The sequence below is a fragment of the Trematosphaeria pertusa genome (assembly GCF_010094035.1).
Source record: "Trematosphaeria pertusa strain CBS 122368 unplaced genomic scaffold BU26scaffold_7, whole genome shotgun sequence".
NCBI classification, from domain to species: Eukaryota; Fungi; Ascomycota; class Dothideomycetes; order Pleosporales; family Trematosphaeriaceae; genus Trematosphaeria; species Trematosphaeria pertusa.
The window spans coordinates 1,338,286-1,359,506 of record NW_022987218.1 but is presented as its reverse complement, the minus strand read 5'-3'; the positions used below and the strand labels follow the sequence as shown (position 1 = coordinate 1,359,506).

Sequence of the window (21,221 nt, the reverse complement as noted above, 5' to 3'; positions counted from 1 at the left end):
CGCGTCACTCAGCCTCACGTTTGCATCTCATTTGCATCTTTCTACCCACGGTGATTTATGCCACCGGTGGTGCTAGGAGCATTCTCCCCCAGTGTCAGGTTTTGGCTCTCTCCTACCCTTCGAAGTGGCTTGCTTGTATGCCGCTTAGGTCCGTAGCAGACACCCAGGCGCTAGATCTATACTCGAAAACTGGTCCGACATGAGTAATTACCCCGAGGCCGGCCTGATGGAGAGATTTCCGCCTATCACCGGCGGCGACATGGTAGCAACAAAGCGGGCAAGAGCAGCGGAAACCAATGCAGAGGGGTCCACTGAGCGCCATTTCAATCCAGCCGTTGTGCTGGGCAAGCGACGTGCCTCTTCGCCTCCTTTGAGCACTATTTCAAAGAGACAACCAAATTTTCTCTATCATCCTCAGCACCGTGGGTTGAATTCAGCCAAAGTATCTGTCGATTTATCAATAGTGTCGTCCCCAGGCTCGGATGGCATTCGCCCTAGAAGGTATTTCGCTGCGGCCACCTCGAGAGACCCCACGCTGAAGCCTAATTAGGACTGCGCCAAACTTTTCAGTACGCAAGAAGTTGCCCCCAGTGGGAAGTTCCAGGGTAACCCATTCACTTGATCGGAGCTTGGGCAAGACTTCTTCCCAATATCACGGAAGCTACGACCAGAGCATCTCTGTATCCGGGTTCGGAATTGAAAAGAGCGGGATGCGTGGCATGCCCGAAGCCGATGCTCAAAACTTTGCCGCGCGGAATACAGGGGGTAGGGCGTCGGAAGTTTTATGGACAGTGGGTGGGGAAGGTCGAGGCTATGTACAGGACGCTGAGGAACATCGACTCATGATTCAGCGCAAACAGGAAGCCAACTACAACCCCTTCACTCCAGAGAAAGTCTCCACGCCCGATTCAGTCCGCAGGCGCCGTCAGGAGGAGCTGAGACTGGCAGAGATGCGAGAAGCACGCAAGCGCAAGTTGGAGGACGCTACTGGAGGACGTGAAGCCGCACGCATGGATACGAAGGCGGAGCGCATCCACAATTTCCCAATGGTGCCCGCTGGTCAAAGCAGCATTCAGGCCACGATGGCCAATATGCAGCCAGGGCACCATGTCCCGATTCCTGCTGAAATCCTGGACGCGTCTAAGCCGGTCTCTCCTGGGCCTCTTCGACGCAGGCGAAGAAAGGGAACCCCCCAATCGCAGCCATCTCTCTCCGGACAACGGCTTCCACCTGCGCCGGACATGGGTTTGGTTCCAGATCAAGTGAAGTCAAAATCTGGTACGAATGAAAGCGTGCTGTGTGGACGCGAACCTCAGAGGCCCCGTATGTACATGAAGTATACCATATCTCAGGACATGACTACTCCGGAGGCCAGGCAGGGGGCTCTGCTAATTGCCATCAAAGACCGTGAGCGGGTATTGCGTCCCAAGCTGGCTTTATCTATCCCAGCCACCCTCTCAGCTAGTGTAGGTACCGCGAGCGGGAACTCTAAGACGAAGAACAAGCCGTTGGCGAAGCCTGAAGAGATCGAAACCCCAATTTCCGCTCTACCCAGCCGCTTCGACGAGAATGGACTCCTTCCTTCGCCTTCAAGCTTCTATCCCGAATGGAGGGTTGGTCAGCACTCCGATAGGCTGCCTAGCCCGCTGACCTTCGACACTCCTGTCGGGCCAAATGGTCCTTCCCTTGGCCATAATCACTCAGACGAGGAATTAGACTCGGCCGAGGAAGAAGGGGAAGCAGAGCTTGATCTAAGGCCCTTTATGCGGACAGGCCATCCCGAGCCACCCACACAGGAGCAGATTATGTACCCATTCCTCATTGACGAATCATTCTACACAGGGAAGAACATTATTCCCGGTCCTTGAACAAGCCTCAGGGCTGGCAGAGATGCTACAATTACAGGACTCTGGTTGAGCTGAAAGAAGACTGCGACCACATCACATGGTAAGCCCACCTCGCGATATACATAATCTTCGGCTAATCAATTCCAGTCGCTGTACTGCGCAATTCTGCATGGTCTGCGCAGCCCCTTGGAAGATATGCAACTGCTCATGGTTTAGATAACCAGCCTTCCACGACCACTTGTGCTTGAACGACCCAGCTGTAACCCACTTTCCGCAGCAGGGCGCGGTCAGGCCATTGAAATTTCTTGACTCAGGGCCCGACGTTTGAAGCTACCGCCAGGCCTCCAACTGTACGTTTTGGCAGATAGTCTAGGCTTGTCCGACTCAAAGCTTCGGCTGCACCGTGCCCCACCCTTTCGGGCCCCTCTTGTGCGCCACCATCCTCTTGCAGCGCATCGGAACCGGCTGTGGTCTCCTCAACAAGGCTCCGAAATCGCCAACTCCTGTGAGCGAGCGACTCGTTAGTGCATGTTATTATCAAATAAGGTTCCACCAGAGACAAGAGGAGGAGATATGAAAGCCGCTCCCGAAGGCCCTCAACGCATAGGAAGAATACACGAAATATACGTACCAGCAACGTCCGAACCCCCACTTCCGTAACAGAGTACAAGGAACTTCAGCGAGTGCCCATTACTTGCCGCCTGGCATGCAAGCTCCTGGAACAACTTCAAGAAGTTCGGTAGGAATTGGTCGTTATCAGCATTCGCTTGGAACAAATCGTGCGTTTCGATGATGACGTAGCACTTCGGTAGGCGAGCGAAGATGGTGCGGCAAAGCGATGCCCACTCGGCGTCAGTGTGGGTAGATCGGAATTTCGCGACATTGAGGTCGCCACGCTCCAGGAGAAAGGGCTCGACGAGCAGGGCTTGGTGTATCAGAACCTTGAGCACCTCGGTCAAGCTGGGCACTGAGCCGCCGTGTGGGGGAGATAGTCTCCAGATCACCTTCAACTTCTTAGCTTGCAGCAAGCTGATGATGTCGGTCGTGAGCTCTCGTGCTTTGGCTTCCGCCCGGGGCCCAATGCGAAGCAGGAATAGTGAAGAGCCTTCCTTGGTGAGCCACCTGTTGAGGGTTTGCAGCACATTCTTTGGTTCCGCTTCCGGAAGTTTAGTTGATCGGGAGCGCTTCACAATCGACTGGAGCGTGTGGAAAGTGTCGTGCGGGCAGATTTGCGGTTTCAGTGCGTCGAGAATATGCGAAAGCTGGATGTCGCGCGTCCGGGGCAACATATCTTGGACATCGATGTGGATGCGCTCACTGATGGTTTTGTTGCCTGCTTCTCTATCAGCACCGAGCGGACAGGGCACATAGGATGTGATAGTAACGCACACGTAGCGACCTTGAGCGTGCCATCAACCGTCTCCTTCAGCTGGGCCGTTTCGCGCCTCATCATTTCAAGAGAGATATGTATATCTCGAATCTCGGCCCGACTTTTGGCGGCCGCCATGTCATTCACCGCCTTAGCACACCTCTGGATTTGCTCCACCGTATCCTTGTATTTCAACTCATACGGGCTGAATACAGCGGAAAGAGCGCGCCCAACTCGGCTCCGATTATACCAGCGCAGCGCTTGCTGGAAGAAGACGAGGATAGGAGCGTACAGTCGCGATATCGCGTCCCGCACATCATCCGTCTGGTAAAGCTCCGCGGTTTCTTTTGTAAGGCGGAGCGCATCGCCGATCTGGATGAGCGCCTGGCTGAACTCCTGGACAAGGCGGCCGTGGTTGAGTATGCCCATCAAGACGAACTTCAAGGTGCCCCAGGCAAGCGCCACATACTCGGGATGGTGCTGTGCAAGAGCATCCAGGACGCGGCCGTAGAAGATGATGCGAGCGGAGACCTTGTCCAGCCATTTCCAGATCTTCTTGCCGTCCTGGGCCCGGTCGTAGTGCGCCTTCGCTTGGTCGACGAGCGCTTGAATGTCTTGCATTGTGTGCCCGGACTTCCGGATTGCTTTTGCTTCGGGACTGCCCTTGAGCTCCGTCTCGATGAAGGCACAGGCGGTGTCGTAGGCTTCTTGCGCGATGTCTCTTGCGTCGTCGCCTGGTGCGTAGTGAGACCGTATCATCGCACGATACGCGGTCAGAGCGTCATCTTCGGAAGCGGAATCGGACTGCATCTTTTCTTACTGCCCGAGTTGGCTCGGATAGCTGTGAGGTGTGCTTCAGGCTGCACTAGGCGGTTCTCGGCCAGGCGAGCATCCAAGGCAGCAGACGCGCTATAAGCTCCTTAGTCCGCCGCTCACCGGTCCTTGTCGATGGTCTTCTTATAACGAAATACGAAGGGATGGACAGTCCGTTGTAGAGCAGCCACCGAAGTCAATGCCATTGTCGAGGCAGGCTCGCTGAACGGGGCTGTGTTGGGGGCTGAGCGAGGCTGAAGAAAAAGCAGGTCGACGCCTGGTGTGACGTGCAGGTCGAACGCTGATTGCCCGAGCTAGAACGCGCCCATGTAGCCGCAGCAGCGCGTGGCCCCTCACAAGGCTGAACCTCAAAATCCAGCCTTTGCACCTTCAGAAACATCGTCTTTCTTCGAGTCCGTTTTACGCGGCCTGAGATGCTCTAGTGTCTTGAAGCGGCTCCGCTAGCTCATCCGCTCTAGCAGTACTCCAGGCACTACTACCGTCATGGAAGCTCCCCCAACCCAAGGAATCAAGCGCCGGCACAGCGATCGCCGACTGCACGATGGCGCCAAACGCGCGAGGAACGATGTCGCCAGTAACGCCAACGGAGTCATTGAGCCACGATTTCTCATCGTGCACCAAGTGACCTGCACCCGGCATCCCGACCACCGCGATGCGCTGTACGCGGACACGCCCCGGCTCTTCGCCGGCGACAGCAGGACGGTAGCTCTGCACGGGCGCACGCGCATCAACCAAGACATCTTCAGCGAAGAATTCGCCGAGGACAACCCCAACATCAGCTTCAACGTGGTCAAAAGCTACGACTGTGGCCAGTACCACGACCTCCAGCTGGCCCGGGATGCCTTCCGCACGCTCCCCATGCCCGACGGCATCGCCAAGGCACTCGGCCGCTTCAAGTCGCAGCTCACCTTCCTGGACGACGACGGGCCCGAGGCGGACGTCGTGAGCGAGAAGATCTACTTCATCGCCAAGGAGCTCAAGGACGCGATGAAGGACTGCCGGGCCCGGTATCCGCAGTACTTCATCGAGACGGAATTGCCCGATTCCCAGGACGCGCCGTACCTGGGCATGTACCATGCGCGGACGCTCATGGCGAACGAGATCCTGCAGCCGACGAGCTGGCTGCCCGACATGCAACGCGCGCATACGGCGTGCCTGATGAACTTCATCCAGACGTCCCGTGCCCAGGAGTACGCAGAAGCCGATCACCAGTTTGCCGCGGGCGTGGTTACCAAGCGCCATTTTGCGAAGTTATTCGCGCCCGACGACATCATCGTTCGGACGACGGACGAAGGGCCGCTTGGTTACATGGTCTCTGGGTTCCCGCAGAACAGCGACCTTCGCGTCGGTCTGAGCTGCTGGAACTGGGAATTCGACGGGCGGTTCTTCAGGAAGCGGAGCAATTGGACTGTAGAATGGCCCTCCTCTGAGCACACGATCCACATGTCGTCGCTGTCGATATATCCTCTGAAGTTCGACCAGGGCGGTGTGAAGGAGAGACTGTATAGTCGCGGCCAGCAGTTCTGGAAGTGCAGGAAACAGCGGCTCGTGGAGTGCGACTCTTTGACACTGAGCTTTGAGTTTCGAGCAGTGAGTATACGAGGACGCGCCCTTATCGCAACACGTATTAATCGAAATCAGACGTGCAACCGGTTCATGATCGACCTGAATACCTACAGACAGATGCACCCAGAGGCAATCGAAGACCACGCCAACGATGGAAACGGGGTAGAAAACGAAGAGTCCCCTCCCGAGGACGGCTTTCTGCTTCTTCTCCCCGCAACCATACGCGGCTATGGCTTCCACGACAAGAAGTGGAGCAAGCTCCCAGTCGAGCAAATCCGCGACGTAGATTGGAGCAGCGACACCTTCGACCGACGGCTCGTCCTCAAGCCGCGCAAGAAAGAGCTCATCAAAGCCCTCGTCACCATCCACACTTCCAAGAACAAGCCCCAAAAAGCCGACATCATCGAGGGAAAAGGAAAAGGCCTCATCCTACTTCTCCACGGAGGCCCAGGGACCGGAAAGACACTGACGGCCGAAAGCATCGCTGAGTACGCAAAGCGACCGCTCTACAGGGTCACCTGCGGCGACATCGGTACCGACCCCGAAAGCGTGGAAAAATACCTCGAATCCGTCCTCTACATCGGCACCATCTGGCGCTGCGTCGTGCTCCTCGACGAGGGGGACGTCTTCCTCGAGGAACGCACGCCCACCGATCTCCAACGCAACGCGCTCGTATCCGTATTCCTTCGCACGCTTGAGTACTTTGAAGGAATCCTGATCCTGACATCCAACCGCGTGGGCACGTTTGACGAAGCGTTCAAGTCCCGGGTTCAGCTCGCGATGCATTATCCGCCGCTGGATAGGAAGGATCGGCTTGAAGTGTGGGACATGTTCTTTCGGGATATGCTGGAGGCGGAGGAGAAGGTGAAGGAAGAAGAGCTAAGTGATAAGTTGAATATGCTGGCGCAGCATAAGTTGAACGGGAGGCAGATTAGGAATGTCATTAACACTGCCAGGCAGCTAGCGCGGTATAGGAAGGAGATACTTGCTTATACGCATATTGACCAAGCGCTGGAGGTTGCGAATGAGTTTGAGGAGTATATTACTGGTACGCGGGGCCATACCGACGAGGAATACGCAAAGGCGGAGGGAATCAGATGAGACTGTTTTCTTGTCTTTCTTGGGGCGTATTGGTATGGAAGTTTTGCTGCTTTGCTATGCGTAGAGCTAGTCAGGTCGTAGTAAGATTCTATACAATCTTCTGCCCTTCGTCTTTACTGTACATCCAAAACAGAACAGTCTGACGTTATGAATCAGCAAAATCAAGCAGCTTAGCTGGTCATTTCGGCCTTCCATGTCAAAGGCGATCCGGTTCATGCCTTTCCCAGATTGAGGGTAGCTTCCGCCGCTATGCTCGCGTTGTTGACCCCTTTCCTACTCAAGCTACCTCTTTCCGAGCCGCGAGGAGGCGCTTCTTGTTCTGCTGCTCAAGAAGCATGAGTTCCGTTTCGTAGCTCAGGAGCGTCGCCTTGGAAACTCGCGAACTCTGTGACGAGTCTGGCAGGGCCCGACTCGGATCGCGTTCCAAAGATGTACGCAAATGCACAGGCACATTTTGCGTACTCTGACCCTTTGCCGGGAGCACTCTCTGACGGTCCTTGACCGCAATGAATTTTTCCCTGTTCCGAGTCGCTCCCTCGATAGTGTTGTCTTGTGAGATAGTGTAATGCATGTGCATGCAGGAACGCCTTCCATTTCCAGACCGCTTCGACCTCGCTGTGCTTCGCCTTGACACTGGGCTCGAGGGACTAACTGGATACCCTCGTTCGTTCTCTAGCTGATCTTTCTCACCTCTACCCACCTTCGGAAGGTAGCCGGTCTTCTCCGGTTTGGATTCCGCATTATTTGCAACCTTGCCACAACCTTTAACGAGCCTATGCCGCTGAGGAGAGATCAGCATCTAGCTTTAGCAGGCATAGAATGATATCCAACCTACCTTAAGGGCATCCTTGCGCGAGAAGCTCTTGTCACAGTAAATGCAAGGGAAAGGTTTAACCGCAAGATGAATCCTCTTATGGCGCTTCAGGTCGTGATTACGATTGAAGCTCTGCGGACACTGGTCGCACTTGAAAGGCCTATCGTTGTCCGGCCCTTGCCCGGGAAATATGGGCGTACCGTGGCCAGCTCCGATGCCGTAGAGGCGCGGTAGTAGTTGCGATGGCGGTGGCAATCTAAGACGAAGAGTTTAGTAGCTATAACGCATAAAACGGAGCTAATCGTACCGTCGGAGAAGGTCTTGGACGTCTTCGGAAGGATGGAGCTGGGCAACGTGCCGCCTGAATTCGCTTTCTGAGGGAAAGTACCAGTACTCTTTGTTGTAGCAAAGAGGGCAAATAACACCAGGCACCAGAGAGGTCGAAATAGGCGAGTAAGGCTTGGCCGATGAAGGCACCGAAGAATTGAAGCCTCCTTTCGGCAACGAAACCGGCGGGTCCGATGAACCTTCCCCGGCCACCCAGGGTGGATTAGCCTTGGAGAGAAAGCTGGGTATTGGGAGAGAGTTGAGTGTGGGTGCTCTACCGGGCCAAAGCAGCTGACTAGACCCTAAGGGCGAGTTTGGAGTCGGTCTTCTTTGGTGGTCGAGTGGTGTGCTTGCGCCCGGCTGGGAGAGGTTGAGCATCGATCGGAGCGAACTCTCCAAAGTGCCAACGTCAGGGAGTGTCGGGGTCTGCCTTGTTCCTAGCACCGCAGCCTCCGAAGTATTTGCACTGCCGAAAGAAGCGGCAGGAAGCTTTGCACCGTCAACCTCAGCCGCGGACGAGTGATTCGAACCAGTACTAACGATGGCTCCATTCATGGAAGGGAGTCCGATGCGAAACCGCGGCTTCTCCAAAGCGAACTTCAAATCCGGGGCATCCTTCTTGCCGCGCTGGAGATCCAGAGCATTGTCGGCTTTGCGCTCGCCAAGCCGCAGTCCATTCAGACCGCCTGCGAGCTCACGCTCCGGAAAAGAAGGGCCTCTTCCTAGGCACTGCAAATTCTTGGAAGATATCCGAGCCTTGGATTCGATCATGGCAGCGTCAGGTGCCCAGAGCAGGAGGCAGTGACGCCTAGGGAGCCGGAGGGTGCGTGCAGGCGGATAGCGGGACTACTCGGCCTTGTGGGTGGGGGTCCTCCGTACCTTGGGGTCTGTGTTTTTGAGGACTCTGCCTGGGTTCCTGAGGTCAATTACTTCGGCCTTATGTGCTGTTTTGCTCCTCGATTGCGGGGGAGGTGTTGTGTAGATTGACAGTAGAAGGTCGAGGCTGAGCTGTCACGCGGTGGTCCAGCCTCAGCCTCTCGCTAAGCCAGTCCTAGCGGCGATGAGGCTGAGACGTTCGGGAAGGCCGACGAGCGATTTGCTCTGGACCACTCGCATGTCTACGGAGTCGAACAATGTGCCAATGCTATGTAAGTACCGTCTGCTCTTAGCTTGCTAAAGTGCTACGATCTCGAGCCGCGGACACAGCCGCGACTAGAGCCAATCCCTCACTCGCATCGCTCTCCCCAAACTCACTCTAACCGTCCAACTCCACGCCCTCGGAATAGCTTACTAAAGTCCAACCGTACTGTTCTCGGATCTTCGTTTAACTTAGCAACAAGAATCGAATGCTGACTCTACGAATTCCTCCTCTACTCTATATCCCTCCCCAACACCACTCGTTATATGGAACAATGTTATCCACTGCAGCTCCCCGAGAGACATGTAGCTCTACAAGATGATACGTGCCAGCTTTGCGATGTGGTAGTTAGTACCCCGCCCCTCGAGGCCTTTGGTTAAGAGGATGAGCATGGAGCAGACGGAGGCGACGACGCTTCGTAAAGGGTTGAAGTTTAGGGTTTGGCAGGCGGAGTAGAGCGAGGAGATGGTGCTGTTGCCAAGGAAGATACTAGAGTGTGTTCCAACGGTCGAGGGCTTAGTACCTATGCTGGAAGTAGAAAAGGCGTTGCGGGGTTTCGAACATGGCTTGAAAATGGCGGATGATTGCTTTAGGACTATGGCTAAGCGAGCCGCATTCTCCTAAAGGCCATATTCTCCAGGAACAGCTCCTTCTGGGCAAATGGCTTAGTCGGATTCGGATACAGGAAGTAGGCGTGAATGTGGCCGCGTAGACCAAGGAATCCGGATTCAGAATTCCATCCAACATTAAACGAGCAGGCACTCCAGAAGATACGGCAACTCATATCGACGGCGAGTCCCCAGCGCGAGAGAGGCGCATGAGGAGATTCCCCTCCTGGATCTGATTGAGCAAAGTCTCCGCATCGCTCCCCGTGCGGATGCGGCGCAGAATCTCAAACGAGTCCTGCTCAGGCGCAGTCCTGAGAAACTCAAACAACTGCTCGAGCACCGACTGGCGGCTGCGTAGCTGCTCGTACTTGTGCCTCACCTTGCGCGCCTCCGTCTCCGCGTAGCGGCACGCTGTCTGCTTTGCGTCGCATTCGCCGCAGGCGGGGCGCTCGCCGTCGCACTACGGTACGAGTTAACCTTTCGAAAGATCACCGTGGGGCTCTAGAAGTGCAGCGAGCGGGTTTACCTTTGTTTTTCGGGCGCGGCAGGGCTCGCATGCTGCTGAGACGCGCTGTCTCTTGGATGCTTGCTGGTCCCCGTCCCCATCGTCTGGGGGTTTTCTGCGGGCCGATACAATGGCAGGTAGGAGCGGCCGGAGAGGAGACCCGGAATTCGCAGACATGGCTCCCGATGCTGTGCTGAACGCATGACGGACATCCAAGGTTGTGAAGTTGATGGTTTAGTCAGTAGAGGAAGGTAGTGAGACAATGAGGCTCGCCGTGTCCAATTAGAGAGACGTCGTGGAGGTTAACGGCGGGAGGAGCGCACCCGTTGTCGACAGCCAATCATGTCCGCCCGCGGCTGCAGACAACCGAACCGAGAAAGTGGCCATCACCACTATGACGGCTGAGCAAGGGCATCACCGTCACCTCACTCTATGTCGCGGTCGGAGTCGCACTGCAACGCTCGATGCATGTCCACTTAAAATCTGCTGGTCTTCCAGCAGCCTTCTGCGAAAGCCGCTGGGGCTTTGCTCTTATCGTCTATGCACGCGCTCGCCTTCTCATTTCGTGGTCTTCATGAGGCCGTTCTGATGCTGAAGCTCTTCGCGCCCACTCCACACCTCTCAAACACCCGCCAACAAGTCCCCCGAATCATCAATCACTCGTGCCTTCCCTCCACCTCCTCTTCCACCGCCCCTTCCACCTCTACCCCCTTTACCGCCTCTCTTGCCTCTCCCACCAACATCCCCAACCTCCCTCTGCCACTCTTCCACGTCTACTACCACCCCCTCCGGGAGCATTCCCCCCTCCATCAACACACCCCCATCCTTCCTCCTAGACTCAACTCTCTCGAAGAACTCATACGGCAAGGACCCCTTCTCATTCCCCTCGGTGAGAATAACCCCATTCTCACTGACGAAGAACTTGATCCCCGCTTCCATAGCCTTCTTGATGTCAATGTAGACGAGAATAGTGGAAGATTTCCGCATCCCAGAGATCACCGGCTGTGCTTCTTTCTCCTCCGCCGACGCTGTAGAGTCTTGGATCTTGAACCCTTTGGGCAGTCCAGCGGCGAAATGAATATGATTCCGCCCCATCTTCCTCAACCCGCCACTCTTCAGAATCAGCTTCCATGCTGGCTCATCTGTGCCATGCACCACGACTTCCGGCACATTGCCCGCTTCCTCGGTGATCGGGGTTAGTAGACCCTCAGCGTCGACCTTGATAGAGTGGCCCTGGTTGGCCCGGATGAGATAGTCAGCGGGGTCGTCGGATTCCGGGATTGAAGCGAGGGCATCGGATTCTAGTTTCTCCAGCGGTGGTGATACGATATCGGGTGTCTCGGAAAGAGTCGAGGCCGGGATCATGGAGAAACGTTGCTTGTCGTTTGTAGCGACCACTTCTTTTAACTCCGGGAATGTGACCTTGAGGGATCGGAGAGCGCGAGTGTTCAGCTAGTTCATATCAGCCCTCAGCCTCATATTGTTACTACAAGTGCGCCTTTCCGAATTCTTCCAAAGTGCTTCCAATACGCGAAGCATGAAAAAGGACCATGGTAGAGAGAAAGAGGAATACTCACAGCATCCGCAACACTCACATACCCGCCCTTCCCCAACGTCAACCCCTCCTGTCCCGCCCCATGCCTCAAAAGCCAGCTGACCTTCCTCGAAACCTGCTGTTCTCTGGGCAAATCCCTTGGGTTGCGTCCACCTCTTCCGCCTCGTGCCATCGTCAGGACCGCCCGTGTGAATAACTCTTTTCTCGCAATTTTGCTAGTTTGCCTATAGAATCTCAGCTGAATGTGTATTTGAGAAGCGGATGTGGCGGAGGTGAGTCAGCGAAGTCGAAGTGAGTCAGGGACGGATGGATGGTGTGGTTGGTCGGCTGGCGAGGCTGAAATCAAAGTGCAGTCATGGAAGAAGGTTGTGTGTGGCGCCACTTCCCCGTCCGTGCTCGTGGCGGCCAATCAGCAATATTCACTCCCGCGCAGGAACGCCCCACATGAAACCTATCCTCCTAGCTAGGTTCAGATCGTCAGCCAAGCTCTAAAAAGTCCTTTCTCCACTGTATTATTCAATCGTTTCGCGGGCTCCGAAGCTCAAATCTTCCGATCTCGATGTTCTCACAGGTTCTGCTTGGGATGAGCGTCACCGCAAAGTTGCAGTAATTCACTTCATTTTCGTCTATCTACCCTGTATGTACAAGTCCTATGTAGTCACACCATGAACTTTTGTCAAAACACTCCTCCGCCTGGTGTTCGACAGCCGCCTCTTTTCATGTGCCTCGTCCTCTCTCCATAAGTAACGCATGTAATAGCGATGGTCGATGAAGCGGAAATAAACCGCCACGGACACTCAAGCCAAGAACGCCAAATCCCATCTAAACTATTCGTGGCTCCAATTGAGCGGCCAAGATCAAGAGAATGCAGCACCCCAATATGAAATACGCAAAATCATCAACCTCTTTCGTCCAACGGGTATTCCACAAAAACCCCGGGGGTATATCAACAAGATGGAATGTGTCGTTTTAATCGAAAGCTGAAACGACCGACTATTGAACTTTTCGCCTAAGAGCCCCTGCTCTTCTCCCCGCCTTGGAACCAGCCTGGCTGATACGACCTGAAACAAGGTATGGGTATCATTTTGTGAATTTGAATCCGTAATCCATAAGGAAGTGCCGTTTCCAGAACGAGCGATGTTTAGCGAGAGACTGCATTGCGTAGAATCGTCTGCAATGTCCCGCATGTTCGACGTATACGGTATGAGAGTATATCATTTGTAGATGCGCTGATGCGCGCTGTTGTACATGTGGGCTGCCGTGTGGCTGTCGGAGAGATCGTCAATGTTCGCGAGCGCGCGATGCCCTTTGAATTTGTCTTGCCTTTGTGCCCGCAGCCGTCATTCCCACCTCTCCCCCTTCTTAACAATTGTCATCGCCAGTTACCCATTCCTGGACCTGCGGTAGGATAAGGAGGGTTGTTGCCAAAGCCTGCACTGCTACCGCTCAGTCCCAGGCCAGGGTCCATGAATGTCTGAGCCCATTCCTCACCACCGAACAGGTCATCAAAGTTCACATTACTTGTCTCTTGGCTAGGAACGGGAACGTTTTGGGGGTTGTGTTGTGGCTGGAGACCTCTTTGCTGTGCCTCTTGCAGGAGATACATAGGCATAGGGCCGAACAGCTGGACCTCGGTATCGGAGCGCCTGGGTCCCATTGGTAGGTTTGGCATCCTGCCCGGACTAAAAGCTGGTGGGGTTGGCTGCATGTCAATGTCCGAGACTTGGAATGGTGGGCGCGGCCCACTCGTCGGATCGTGCTTTACGCCGAAGGTCTGAGGATGGCTATCCTCAAAGGTAGTCATAGGCTGGTTGGGATACGCCATCGGATCTGCTGACGGGAACATCATGGTGGAGATGTCGGTGAGGGGGACGTTGAGGCCTGCAGGATCAGGAAAACCCACGGGTGTGGGAGGGAAGGTCTGGGGAGGACGCTGCTGAGGTGTGGATCCCGATCCTAGCCCATAGCTACCAAAACTGCTTGCCGTGGTCGACGTAGGCGTAAGGCCGGGCACCGCATCAAAGAAGTCAGAGCCAGACTGCGAAGGTGAGTTGTATGCAGGATCAATTCCGAGATTCGCCAGGTGGGCCTGGGATAGTGGTAGTGAGGTCCGCTGGGCAGTAGGCATGCTTTCCGGAAAAGTTGAAGCGCGGCGGGGTCCCATGGCAACAAGAGCGTCATTTCTGAGCATGTTGGGGCGGGTTTGCATGGACTGGGTACTACCTTGTCGACGCTTCTTGCTCTCTCCGACATCCGCGCCGCGTTTGACGGCTTCTGGCAGTTTTTCAATGATTGTCTATCCAGGGTCAGGATGCTTGGTACTTTCATATAATCGTGGATTTACTTACTCCGATGGTCTCTGCGCACTTGTCCGCTGCCTGGCTTCTCTTTGCGAAGTATGACAATAGCTCCTTGCCTTCCATAGCATCGCGCAATAGCTCATGGCTGGTCGCATTGTTGGGGTTCTCGAGGACGAAGTAAAGGATGGAAACAATGGCGAAGAATGTCGTGTACATGGAGAACCAGTACGACCCGATGAGGAGACCGCGCTTCTTCATCTCGGCGGTGATGTGGATGATATTGCGGGAGACACTGATGCAAGCGGATGCGCAAGCAAAAGCCCGTTGATCGACCGAAGGATTGTTGCGGTAGGTTGGTGAGACGTAATGCAAGAATGGCCTGTAAAGAAGCAGCTGGGCGTGGCCGTATGACATGCGCAGAAGCTGTTGCAACCTGTAAGCTTGTGAGTGGGATACATGGATACGCGGCATATGCTGCAGCTCACTTGATGATTATATGCGGAGCTTCTCCACCAGGCTTGAGCGCCATTGGCAGGTTGTCTAACCACCGCTGCATGTCCTGTTCGATCTCTCGAACTTTGGAATAGCTTACTGTATACGATACTGCGTTCTTGCCGCCTGATCGAGTCCCTTTTGTGGGGTAGACATATCTGCAGATCTTGAGGAGCACCTGCACGATTTTGGCGTGTGCATTGGAGGCCGCGGTGATAGAGATTCTCCCCTCTGGCATGGGCCGAATTTCCGTTTCCGTGATATACTCATCGTCAACTTCAGTGGGATAGTCCTGATCGACATCCTCGTCTTCCAGGAAGTGGGGTAGCCCAAGCATAGCCGAAACATGGATGTCCATGCGTCGGATGACCCAAAAAAGGCGCTTTCGAGTCTCGGCCTCAATTGGTGTGAAGTTGACGTTGAACGAGCGGTGCAGTCCCATGCGTATAGCCGATCGAAGGGCAACTCCAATGTAGGCGTAACAAGTCGAGAGCTTGGCCGAGCTCTGAAGGAACTGGATCATGAACACGATGGCTTGGAGAGAAGTTAGATCTCTACAATCGGTGATGTCTAGAAGCGAACGAGAAGCGCGGAAGTATTTATAGCTGTAGGGTGTCAGTCGAAATCTGGATACTACGTGGGCAGACCCCTTACCCCTCATCAACATTGGGTTCGTAGCCAGCTCTATCAAGCTCCCCGCTGCCCTTGGAGAAGAGCGTCCCTAGGGCTAGCACAGCATAGAGCAATGGCAAGAAGGTGTTCTCGGCGTTGCCGTAGTCGTCGGGCGCAACCTCGTATAGACGATCCAAGGACTTGTAGAACGACGGCAGATGCACAACTCTCAGAACTGCTCCGGCCTCGAGCACAGCATTGTCGCATAGCATTCTTGCCTTCTTCTTAGGCGGCAAGTCAGTACCAGCGGGGTGCACGCTCGCAGAGTCTGCAGGAGAATTCGGAGAATCTAAAGCTTGAGACATGGGGCGATATCTGACAACAAACGGCGCGCTGCTGGGCGGCGGCCCAGTGATGATGTCCCCATACTGCTGCTGAAGCCTCTGCATGAAGATCAGGCCAGAGGAGTGGCCGTGATAGTCCCAGAACCCATCCTCATCGAGGTCTAGCTGGCCCGTCGCCCTCACCATTGACTCAAGATGCGAGTCCGGCATGTCTTCTCTAGGCAGACTCCCGCCATGCGGCGCAGCGTACGGCTGGCTTGGGGCTGGTTGGGGCCGCGGCGGACCCATGGGAAACTGCGGGAGCACCCCATTCTGGAGCTGGGCGTCTATGCTGGAGTCGTTGAGATCCAAAGTGGGCAACACGAGACTTAGCACAGCTTTGGCGCGCTTGAGCTGCGTCTCGAGCGCCTCGATATACTGAGGAGCTGCGGTGCGCCTTCTATTTGAAGGCTGATCGTAGGTGCAGTCTGCGCGCTATGTCAGTGTGCGAAGCGGCGCGCGGCTCGCTGTGATTCGCCACGGGAGACGCACCATAGCTATACACGGTGCAGTGCGTGCAGGGCTGCTTCCCGTCGCACTTGATCTTCTTGCGCCTGCACTCGTCGCTGCGAAGTATTAGAGACGGGTCGGATTTTGCTTGCGGGGGGGCGGAATTGCGGGAGGGCGTACCATGCGCGAGTTACTCTGCGCCGCTTCTGCATAGGCGCCGAGGCGGGCTTCGCGGGAATCTCGTCTGCATCATCTTCAGCTGGCGACTGCTCAGCAGCGTCGGCTGCGTCATCAAACGGCGGAGTCTCAGTGTGCTGGATGTCGACGTCCGGGGAGGTAGCAGCGGCCATGGTGTAGCACACGAGGGAAGCATCGCAGACGACGGGGGGCCTGCGCGAGCTAAGAACGAAATCCACAAGAGCACTCCGCCGACGTGACTAAGCGGCGGGGAGGGGCGCGGCGGGAGCGTGAAAGCTTCGAGGGTGAATGGCCAGTGTGATTGGGACTGAGTGGACCCAACGGCTCTGAGGGCAAGGGCAGAACTGGAGTAGCGCCGAGGCTTCGAGGGTTGGCGGGAGTCGGACGTCTCCGCTTGCGAACTGCAGCAGCGAGAGTGACGCCAGTAGGGCTCCGGGAAACGCGTGCGCCTGCGTGCCGGGAGATTGGCGCCTCTTCACAAGCGGCGGTGCATTCCTCGTCTTCTCTTGGCTCTTACCCTCGCGTATCGGGCCCGGCGCTCACTGTGGCGTCATATGCGGAAAATCACAAATGCCGGCACTGCCACAGGCGCGGCTCGTCGCCCAGCGATCACCAGCGATAACGCGCTGTACTGTAGGCAAGACAACTCGGCGAGGAGGAGATTCCGCCTCAACACTTCACGGCAGTCTGGCAGTGCCCGTCGGCGCCGCAGCATGACGGAGATAGCAGCACACATCTCGGGCTTAAAGGGCTGGCGCCTCCGTGCCCTGCCACTAAGCGATTATTACTGATCTTCTGTTCCATTGCAGCCTGTCGTCCTGGCTGTGCTTTCGTCGCTCTCGTGCATCCTCGCACCCCGAGCGTGCCCTTTGGAGCAGCGATCAGCAACGGGAGACGGCGCCGGTCTCGTGTGGAGTATTGGCGATGAGCCTCCTTGTGTCGTTTGTGGCATGCCCGACCCCACCAGTGCGACCAAGCCACTCTGCGGCGCGCAATGAAGAGGAAGGTCTTCCGGGCGCGCATACGCCACCTTTCCCCGTGAGGAGCCCGAAAGACGCGCTGCGAATTAGCCGGGCATGTGGATTCGGACGGAGTGCACGCTACCGCTTGCAGGCCCCATATTGTTTTCCAGTGCGAGGTGCTCCAACGTGGAGCCTAAGAATAGCGTCAATATGGGGAAGAAGCCCGTATCTCAAGGGCAGGGGGCGGCGATCATCTCCCGATACTGGCACTCCGTAATGCGGTTGCTGTCTCTCATATGCTCGACCGCAAAAGGCTCGCAACCTCGCCTATCGCCCTGTTATTAGACAATCCAATACCGAACTGGAGGTCATACTTACAGGACAGGACACTAGCCGACGCAAAGCAGTCGCTACCTATGGACGGGAGGGCCCCGCATACCTAGGGACAAAGAACCCATATGCGAGGTCGGGCATTGGACCGGACGGTGTCGGCCGGTCGCGGCGACACCAAACGCCTTGGGGTTTGGCTAGTCTTCCTGTATGGCGTAGCGGTTCCATGCCCATAGATTTGGATCCTGGTGGCCGCATCCGGGACGCGAGTGGTTAGGGCCCACTGGCTCCAACTGTGTCTGACCGTGCATGTCAAGCCCAGCGGAGGGCTGCCTCGTGGCGGGGTCGCCTTGTGCTGCTAACTGTTGGTGCAAGACGGTATTAACTGATCATCGTGGAAGCCGGCGTTGCGTTCTAGCGTTGCGGCACTCGCTCGCTTAGCGCTGCTCGACTGCCCACGCAGAATTACGTAGTGCGCCTTCACGCCGGTACGGCTACGGCTCAGCCACGCCAAGGGGGGCTTGAACGTAGCATCAGTATAGGCCAAGCAGACGATACACTCCGTACGCTGTGATGAGCGAGTCGGGAATGCATCAGCAACAGGGGGCTGAGTCTCTGAATAATGCGGAATGACAAACAACCGCAGCGCAGACAATGAGTCCTCCCTTGGTTAAAATGCGACTCGTGCTTCTCTTGCGTGCCGAGTTCCGAAAAGCCACTCCAAATCCGGATTGCAGATATTGAGCGAGGCAATCGCCTGACAACTGCATACGCCAATGCAATCAAGACGCCCAGGAAACACAATGTGCACTACTGTAGGTGGCTTCGGGCTGGGCACATGAGCCTGCGAAGAGTGCGTCTCGTCGAGAGCCGCGGCGTGAACTCAATCACAGTCATTGCATCTCCGAAGCTGCCCCTGAACATACCGCGTATTATCTTTGACTGACCCCGCATGAGGTACCCCACACGCTCAATCTGTCGCTTGCGGTGGATATGCGCAACAGCAAAGACGATCTGGTCAACCGATCCTGCATGGAGTCCAGAAAAATGTCCTCGAGAGTGCGTAGAAATTCTGTGTTGTGGGGACATGATCCTCCGGTTGTATCCACAAGTATGCTTTAGAAGCTGTTCTCTTGGCCAGTGCTGGAGTCCCCATCTATGACGAAGCCGATGAGGAGTGCTTCAGGCACAAATACAAGACAGTAGTTCGAGTGGGAGATTCGGGGTGGGGACAGAGCGAAGGCGCGATTTCCTAAGGCCACGCTTACCGTCATGTCGGTAACGCTAATAAACAGCCGTAGTCCGCTCATAGATTCTCCACGCGTCTATCAAACGGATACCGACACGCAATCAGGATGATATGTCCGGCCGCAGACAAATATCATGAGTTCTAGAATAGTCGTCTTCGGTATTGAAGAGGAGCAGGCAGTCACGGCTGAACCTGATGGCTCTGATTTCTCTCGCTTCGACAAAAGTAAGAGTGGTATTGGATGCCCTTTCCCTTTTAGTCCCGGTTCTGGAAGTGGCCCACGTGGAGATTGCTTGTCTTGCCGTCGCCAATCTGGAACGGAAGCCGACTCGTTCAACCGCTAGATTGCACCCACCTTTAGGTAATCTATCTTGTGCCATGAAAGCGGCGACAATCGGCCAAAGACAGATATGGAGTTGGGCACATATATCGGTGTGCTTAAATCCGACCCCGGGAAGCCGTATCCGAAGGTCTTCAACGGAAAAGGACAATTAATGCAGGGTCCCATCCCTCCTCTTAATTTCAAGACATTAGTCAGGTCCGTAGCCCATCTCCGCAGTTCATCGCAGCGAAGGCAGTTGATATAGCACATGAAGAAGACCTCTGGTGTCGGAACGAGAGCGAAGGAAAACTCTCAAGCAAGCTGCCGAGGACGAGGATCCGAACGGGCGAGCTAAACGAGCGAGTGGAGGGACCGTGACAATGGACAATTCAAGGCTGGCGGAGAATGGAGCAAATGGAAATCAGGTCACGCTGGGTGAAGTTTGCATGGGTTCGCTATAGCAGTGCTCCTATCGTGTGATGCTGTTTGATCGTTCTAGCGACCTGAGTGTGCGCCTGCGACCGCTTGAAGCGCGGTCGAATGTACGCGTCTTCCGCTGACGACATAATCAAAGGACGGATGATGCGCCGGAGGAATCAACCTGAGAGTTCACCTGGGCAGACTCTCATAGAATGGAAGAGAAGACAGGAAAGTTACAAAGCCCTGTAGTCATGGTAGATGCTTACCTAGGTATGGATCAACTTGCCGACTCCTAGAGCCTTGGGGGCGGAAGGAGTTATGAAGTGCTGAGCGTCCTGCGGGCGATGCCATTTCCGCTAGTCCGCTTTGGGACTTCGCGCGCTCGGCTAGCCGCCAAGACCCGAGCCCACACAGGCCGACATTTCGCATCGACAACTCCAAACCCACGCCTATACTAACAACAGCACCACCTCCCGGATTCGAGCACCATGTCGTCCTTTGAGCCGGTCATCGTACGTACACCCCCTTTCATGACGATGGATTGGCTGCACTGCCGGCAGTCGCTGGCAGACGGCAAGCCATGGCCCCATTTGAACAACACAACCGACACTTTGCTATCAGAGCATCTGGCTAACGTGTGCGAAGGTCATCGACGGCAAGGGCCACCTGCTCGGTCGCCTGGCCAGCACGATCGCGAAGCAGCTCCTCAATGGTCAGAAGATCGTTGTGGTGCGCTGCGAAGCCCTCAACATCTCCGGAGAGTTCTTCCGCGCGAAGCGTACGTCTACACCCATGATTCCGAGCCGATGCACAGACGGAGCCAGAGACATACCGTGTGAATTAAGGATGGGGACGGCATTAGTTTGGTGATGGAAACCGGCGTGTCTCTGGTTCCGAACGAAGAGCTTCCACGTCCGTTTCCATGTGAACAAGAACTGATTTGCTGACTTGCTTGGATTTGTAGTGAAGTACCAGGCCTTCCTCCGCAAGCAGACCCGTTACAACCCGACGCGAGGAGGTAAGATTCCCTTTGCTACGGCCGCACGCTTTCTATCAGACTGGGGCAACGGCACAATGGGAGCTTGAGTTTGGGCTAATCCCCTAAACAGGACCCTTCCACTTCCGCGCCCCGTCAAAGATGTTCTGGCGAACTGTCCGTGGCATGATCCCGCACAAGACCCCCCGCGGCGCCGCCGCCATGGAGCGCCTCAAGTGCTTCGAGGGTGTGCCCCCACCATACGACAAGAAGAAGCGCATGGTCGTCCCGCAGGCGCTCAGGGTTCTCCGATTGAAGCCTGGCCGCAAGTACTGCACTGTTGGCCGTCTCGGCCACGAGTTCGGCTGGAAGTACCAGGACGTCGTCGCTCGGTATGTCCCAGTCTGTCCTTGCATCGCTTGCGCGCATGCTAATCTCGCTATCGCAGTCTCGAGGAGCGTAGGAAAGTCAACGGCGCGGCATACTATGAGCGCAAGAAGCAGGCGCGGAGGCAGCTGGCGGAGGCCAAGAAGACAGCGAAGGTGGACGGAAAGGTCAAGGAGCAGCTTGCCTCGTACGGGTACTAGGGGAGGGTGCATGATGGTGTCTTTACAGGCTAGTGACGTGGGGCGGCGTGGAATGCATTGGTCTCATGGGATCTTTTCAACCTCTGACATATTTCGACCATTGGGGGCGGTGTCCAGGCAAAAAGAGCTTAACAATGCTCGCGAGATCATGGGTGTCTTCACGGTCAGATACTCTCTTCCCGCTAGAAGAAACAACAAATAAAAACCTCGGGCCTGCACGGTGCTGTGTTGTCGTGATGGAGCCGGTCCTGCCGACGATATATTCGGTCTTACATG

General features: G+C 55.6%; 9 protein-coding genes across 9 annotated transcripts; 3 read left to right on the top strand and 6 right to left on the bottom strand.

The window, feature by feature from the left end:
- The first annotated feature begins 46 nt into the window (after positions 1 to 46).
- BU26DRAFT_312805 (uncharacterized protein) lies at positions 47 to 2,221 on the top strand. Its single transcript, XM_033821942.1, has 2 exons — positions 47 to 501; positions 551 to 2,221. The coding sequence occupies exons 1-2, from the start codon at positions 200 to 202 to the stop codon at positions 1,866 to 1,868; spliced, it is 1,620 nt and encodes a 539-aa protein (XP_033684141.1). The 5' UTR covers positions 47 to 199; the 3' UTR covers positions 1,869 to 2,221.
- A 222-nt stretch (positions 2,222 to 2,443) lies between these two features.
- On the bottom strand, positions 2,444 to 3,837 carry BU26DRAFT_427658 (uncharacterized protein; the record flags this gene model as incomplete). The annotated part of the gene is made up of 2 exons (XM_033823746.1): positions 2,444 to 3,180; positions 3,237 to 3,837. The coding sequence occupies 2 exons, from the start codon at positions 3,835 to 3,837 to the stop codon at positions 2,444 to 2,446; spliced, it is 1,338 nt and encodes a 445-aa protein (XP_033684140.1).
- A 696-nt stretch (positions 3,838 to 4,533) lies between these two features.
- Positions 4,534 to 6,717, top strand: BU26DRAFT_426855 (P-loop containing nucleoside triphosphate hydrolase protein; the record flags this gene model as incomplete). The annotated part of the gene is made up of 2 exons (XM_033823702.1): positions 4,534 to 5,640; positions 5,692 to 6,717. The coding sequence occupies 2 exons, from the start codon at positions 4,534 to 4,536 to the stop codon at positions 6,715 to 6,717; spliced, it is 2,133 nt and encodes a 710-aa protein (XP_033684139.1).
- A 277-nt stretch (positions 6,718 to 6,994) lies between these two features.
- BU26DRAFT_427596 (uncharacterized protein) lies at positions 6,995 to 7,687 on the bottom strand (the record flags this gene model as incomplete). Its single annotated transcript, XM_033823742.1, has 2 exons — positions 6,995 to 7,498; positions 7,553 to 7,687. Coding segments are annotated over 2 exons (639 nt in total), but the record flags the coding sequence as incomplete, so codon positions are not given.
- BU26DRAFT_312810 (uncharacterized protein) lies at positions 7,673 to 9,113 on the bottom strand. The gene has a single exon (XM_033821943.1). It carries the CDS (start codon positions 8,627 to 8,629, stop codon positions 7,829 to 7,831), a length of 801 nt encoding a protein of 266 aa, XP_033684137.1. The 5' UTR covers positions 8,630 to 9,113; the 3' UTR covers positions 7,673 to 7,828.
- Positions 9,114 to 9,776: 663 nt separating this feature from the next.
- BU26DRAFT_427112 (uncharacterized protein) lies at positions 9,777 to 10,064 on the bottom strand (the record flags this gene model as incomplete). Its single annotated transcript, XM_033823717.1, has 1 exon — positions 9,777 to 10,064. A coding segment is annotated over one exon (288 nt), but the record flags the coding sequence as incomplete, so codon positions are not given.
- A 494-nt stretch (positions 10,065 to 10,558) lies between these two features.
- BU26DRAFT_457065 (uncharacterized protein) lies at positions 10,559 to 11,992 on the bottom strand. Its single transcript, XM_033824933.1, has 2 exons — positions 11,687 to 11,992; positions 10,559 to 11,561 (listed from the first exon to the last, which is right to left on the bottom strand). The coding sequence occupies exons 1-2, from the start codon at positions 11,834 to 11,836 to the stop codon at positions 10,731 to 10,733; spliced, it is 981 nt and encodes a 326-aa protein (XP_033684135.1). The 5' UTR covers positions 11,837 to 11,992; the 3' UTR covers positions 10,559 to 10,730.
- A 951-nt stretch (positions 11,993 to 12,943) lies between these two features.
- Positions 12,944 to 16,509, bottom strand: BU26DRAFT_312770 (uncharacterized protein). The gene is made up of 6 exons (XM_033821941.1): positions 16,082 to 16,509; positions 15,944 to 16,017; positions 15,111 to 15,879; positions 14,450 to 15,061; positions 14,013 to 14,397; positions 12,944 to 13,960 (listed from the first exon to the last, which is right to left on the bottom strand). The coding sequence occupies exons 1-6, from the start codon at positions 16,249 to 16,251 to the stop codon at positions 13,037 to 13,039; spliced, it is 2,934 nt and encodes a 977-aa protein (XP_033684134.1). The 5' UTR covers positions 16,252 to 16,509; the 3' UTR covers positions 12,944 to 13,036.
- Positions 16,510 to 19,850: 3,341 nt separating this feature from the next.
- On the top strand, positions 19,851 to 21,155 carry BU26DRAFT_519291 (ribosomal protein L13). Its single transcript, XM_033829012.1, has 5 exons — positions 19,851 to 19,894; positions 20,028 to 20,160; positions 20,347 to 20,400; positions 20,492 to 20,750; positions 20,807 to 21,155. The coding sequence occupies exons 1-5, from the start codon at positions 19,871 to 19,873 to the stop codon at positions 20,943 to 20,945; spliced, it is 609 nt and encodes a 202-aa protein (XP_033684133.1). The 5' UTR covers positions 19,851 to 19,870; the 3' UTR covers positions 20,946 to 21,155.
- Positions 21,156 to 21,221: the final 66 nt, after the last annotated feature.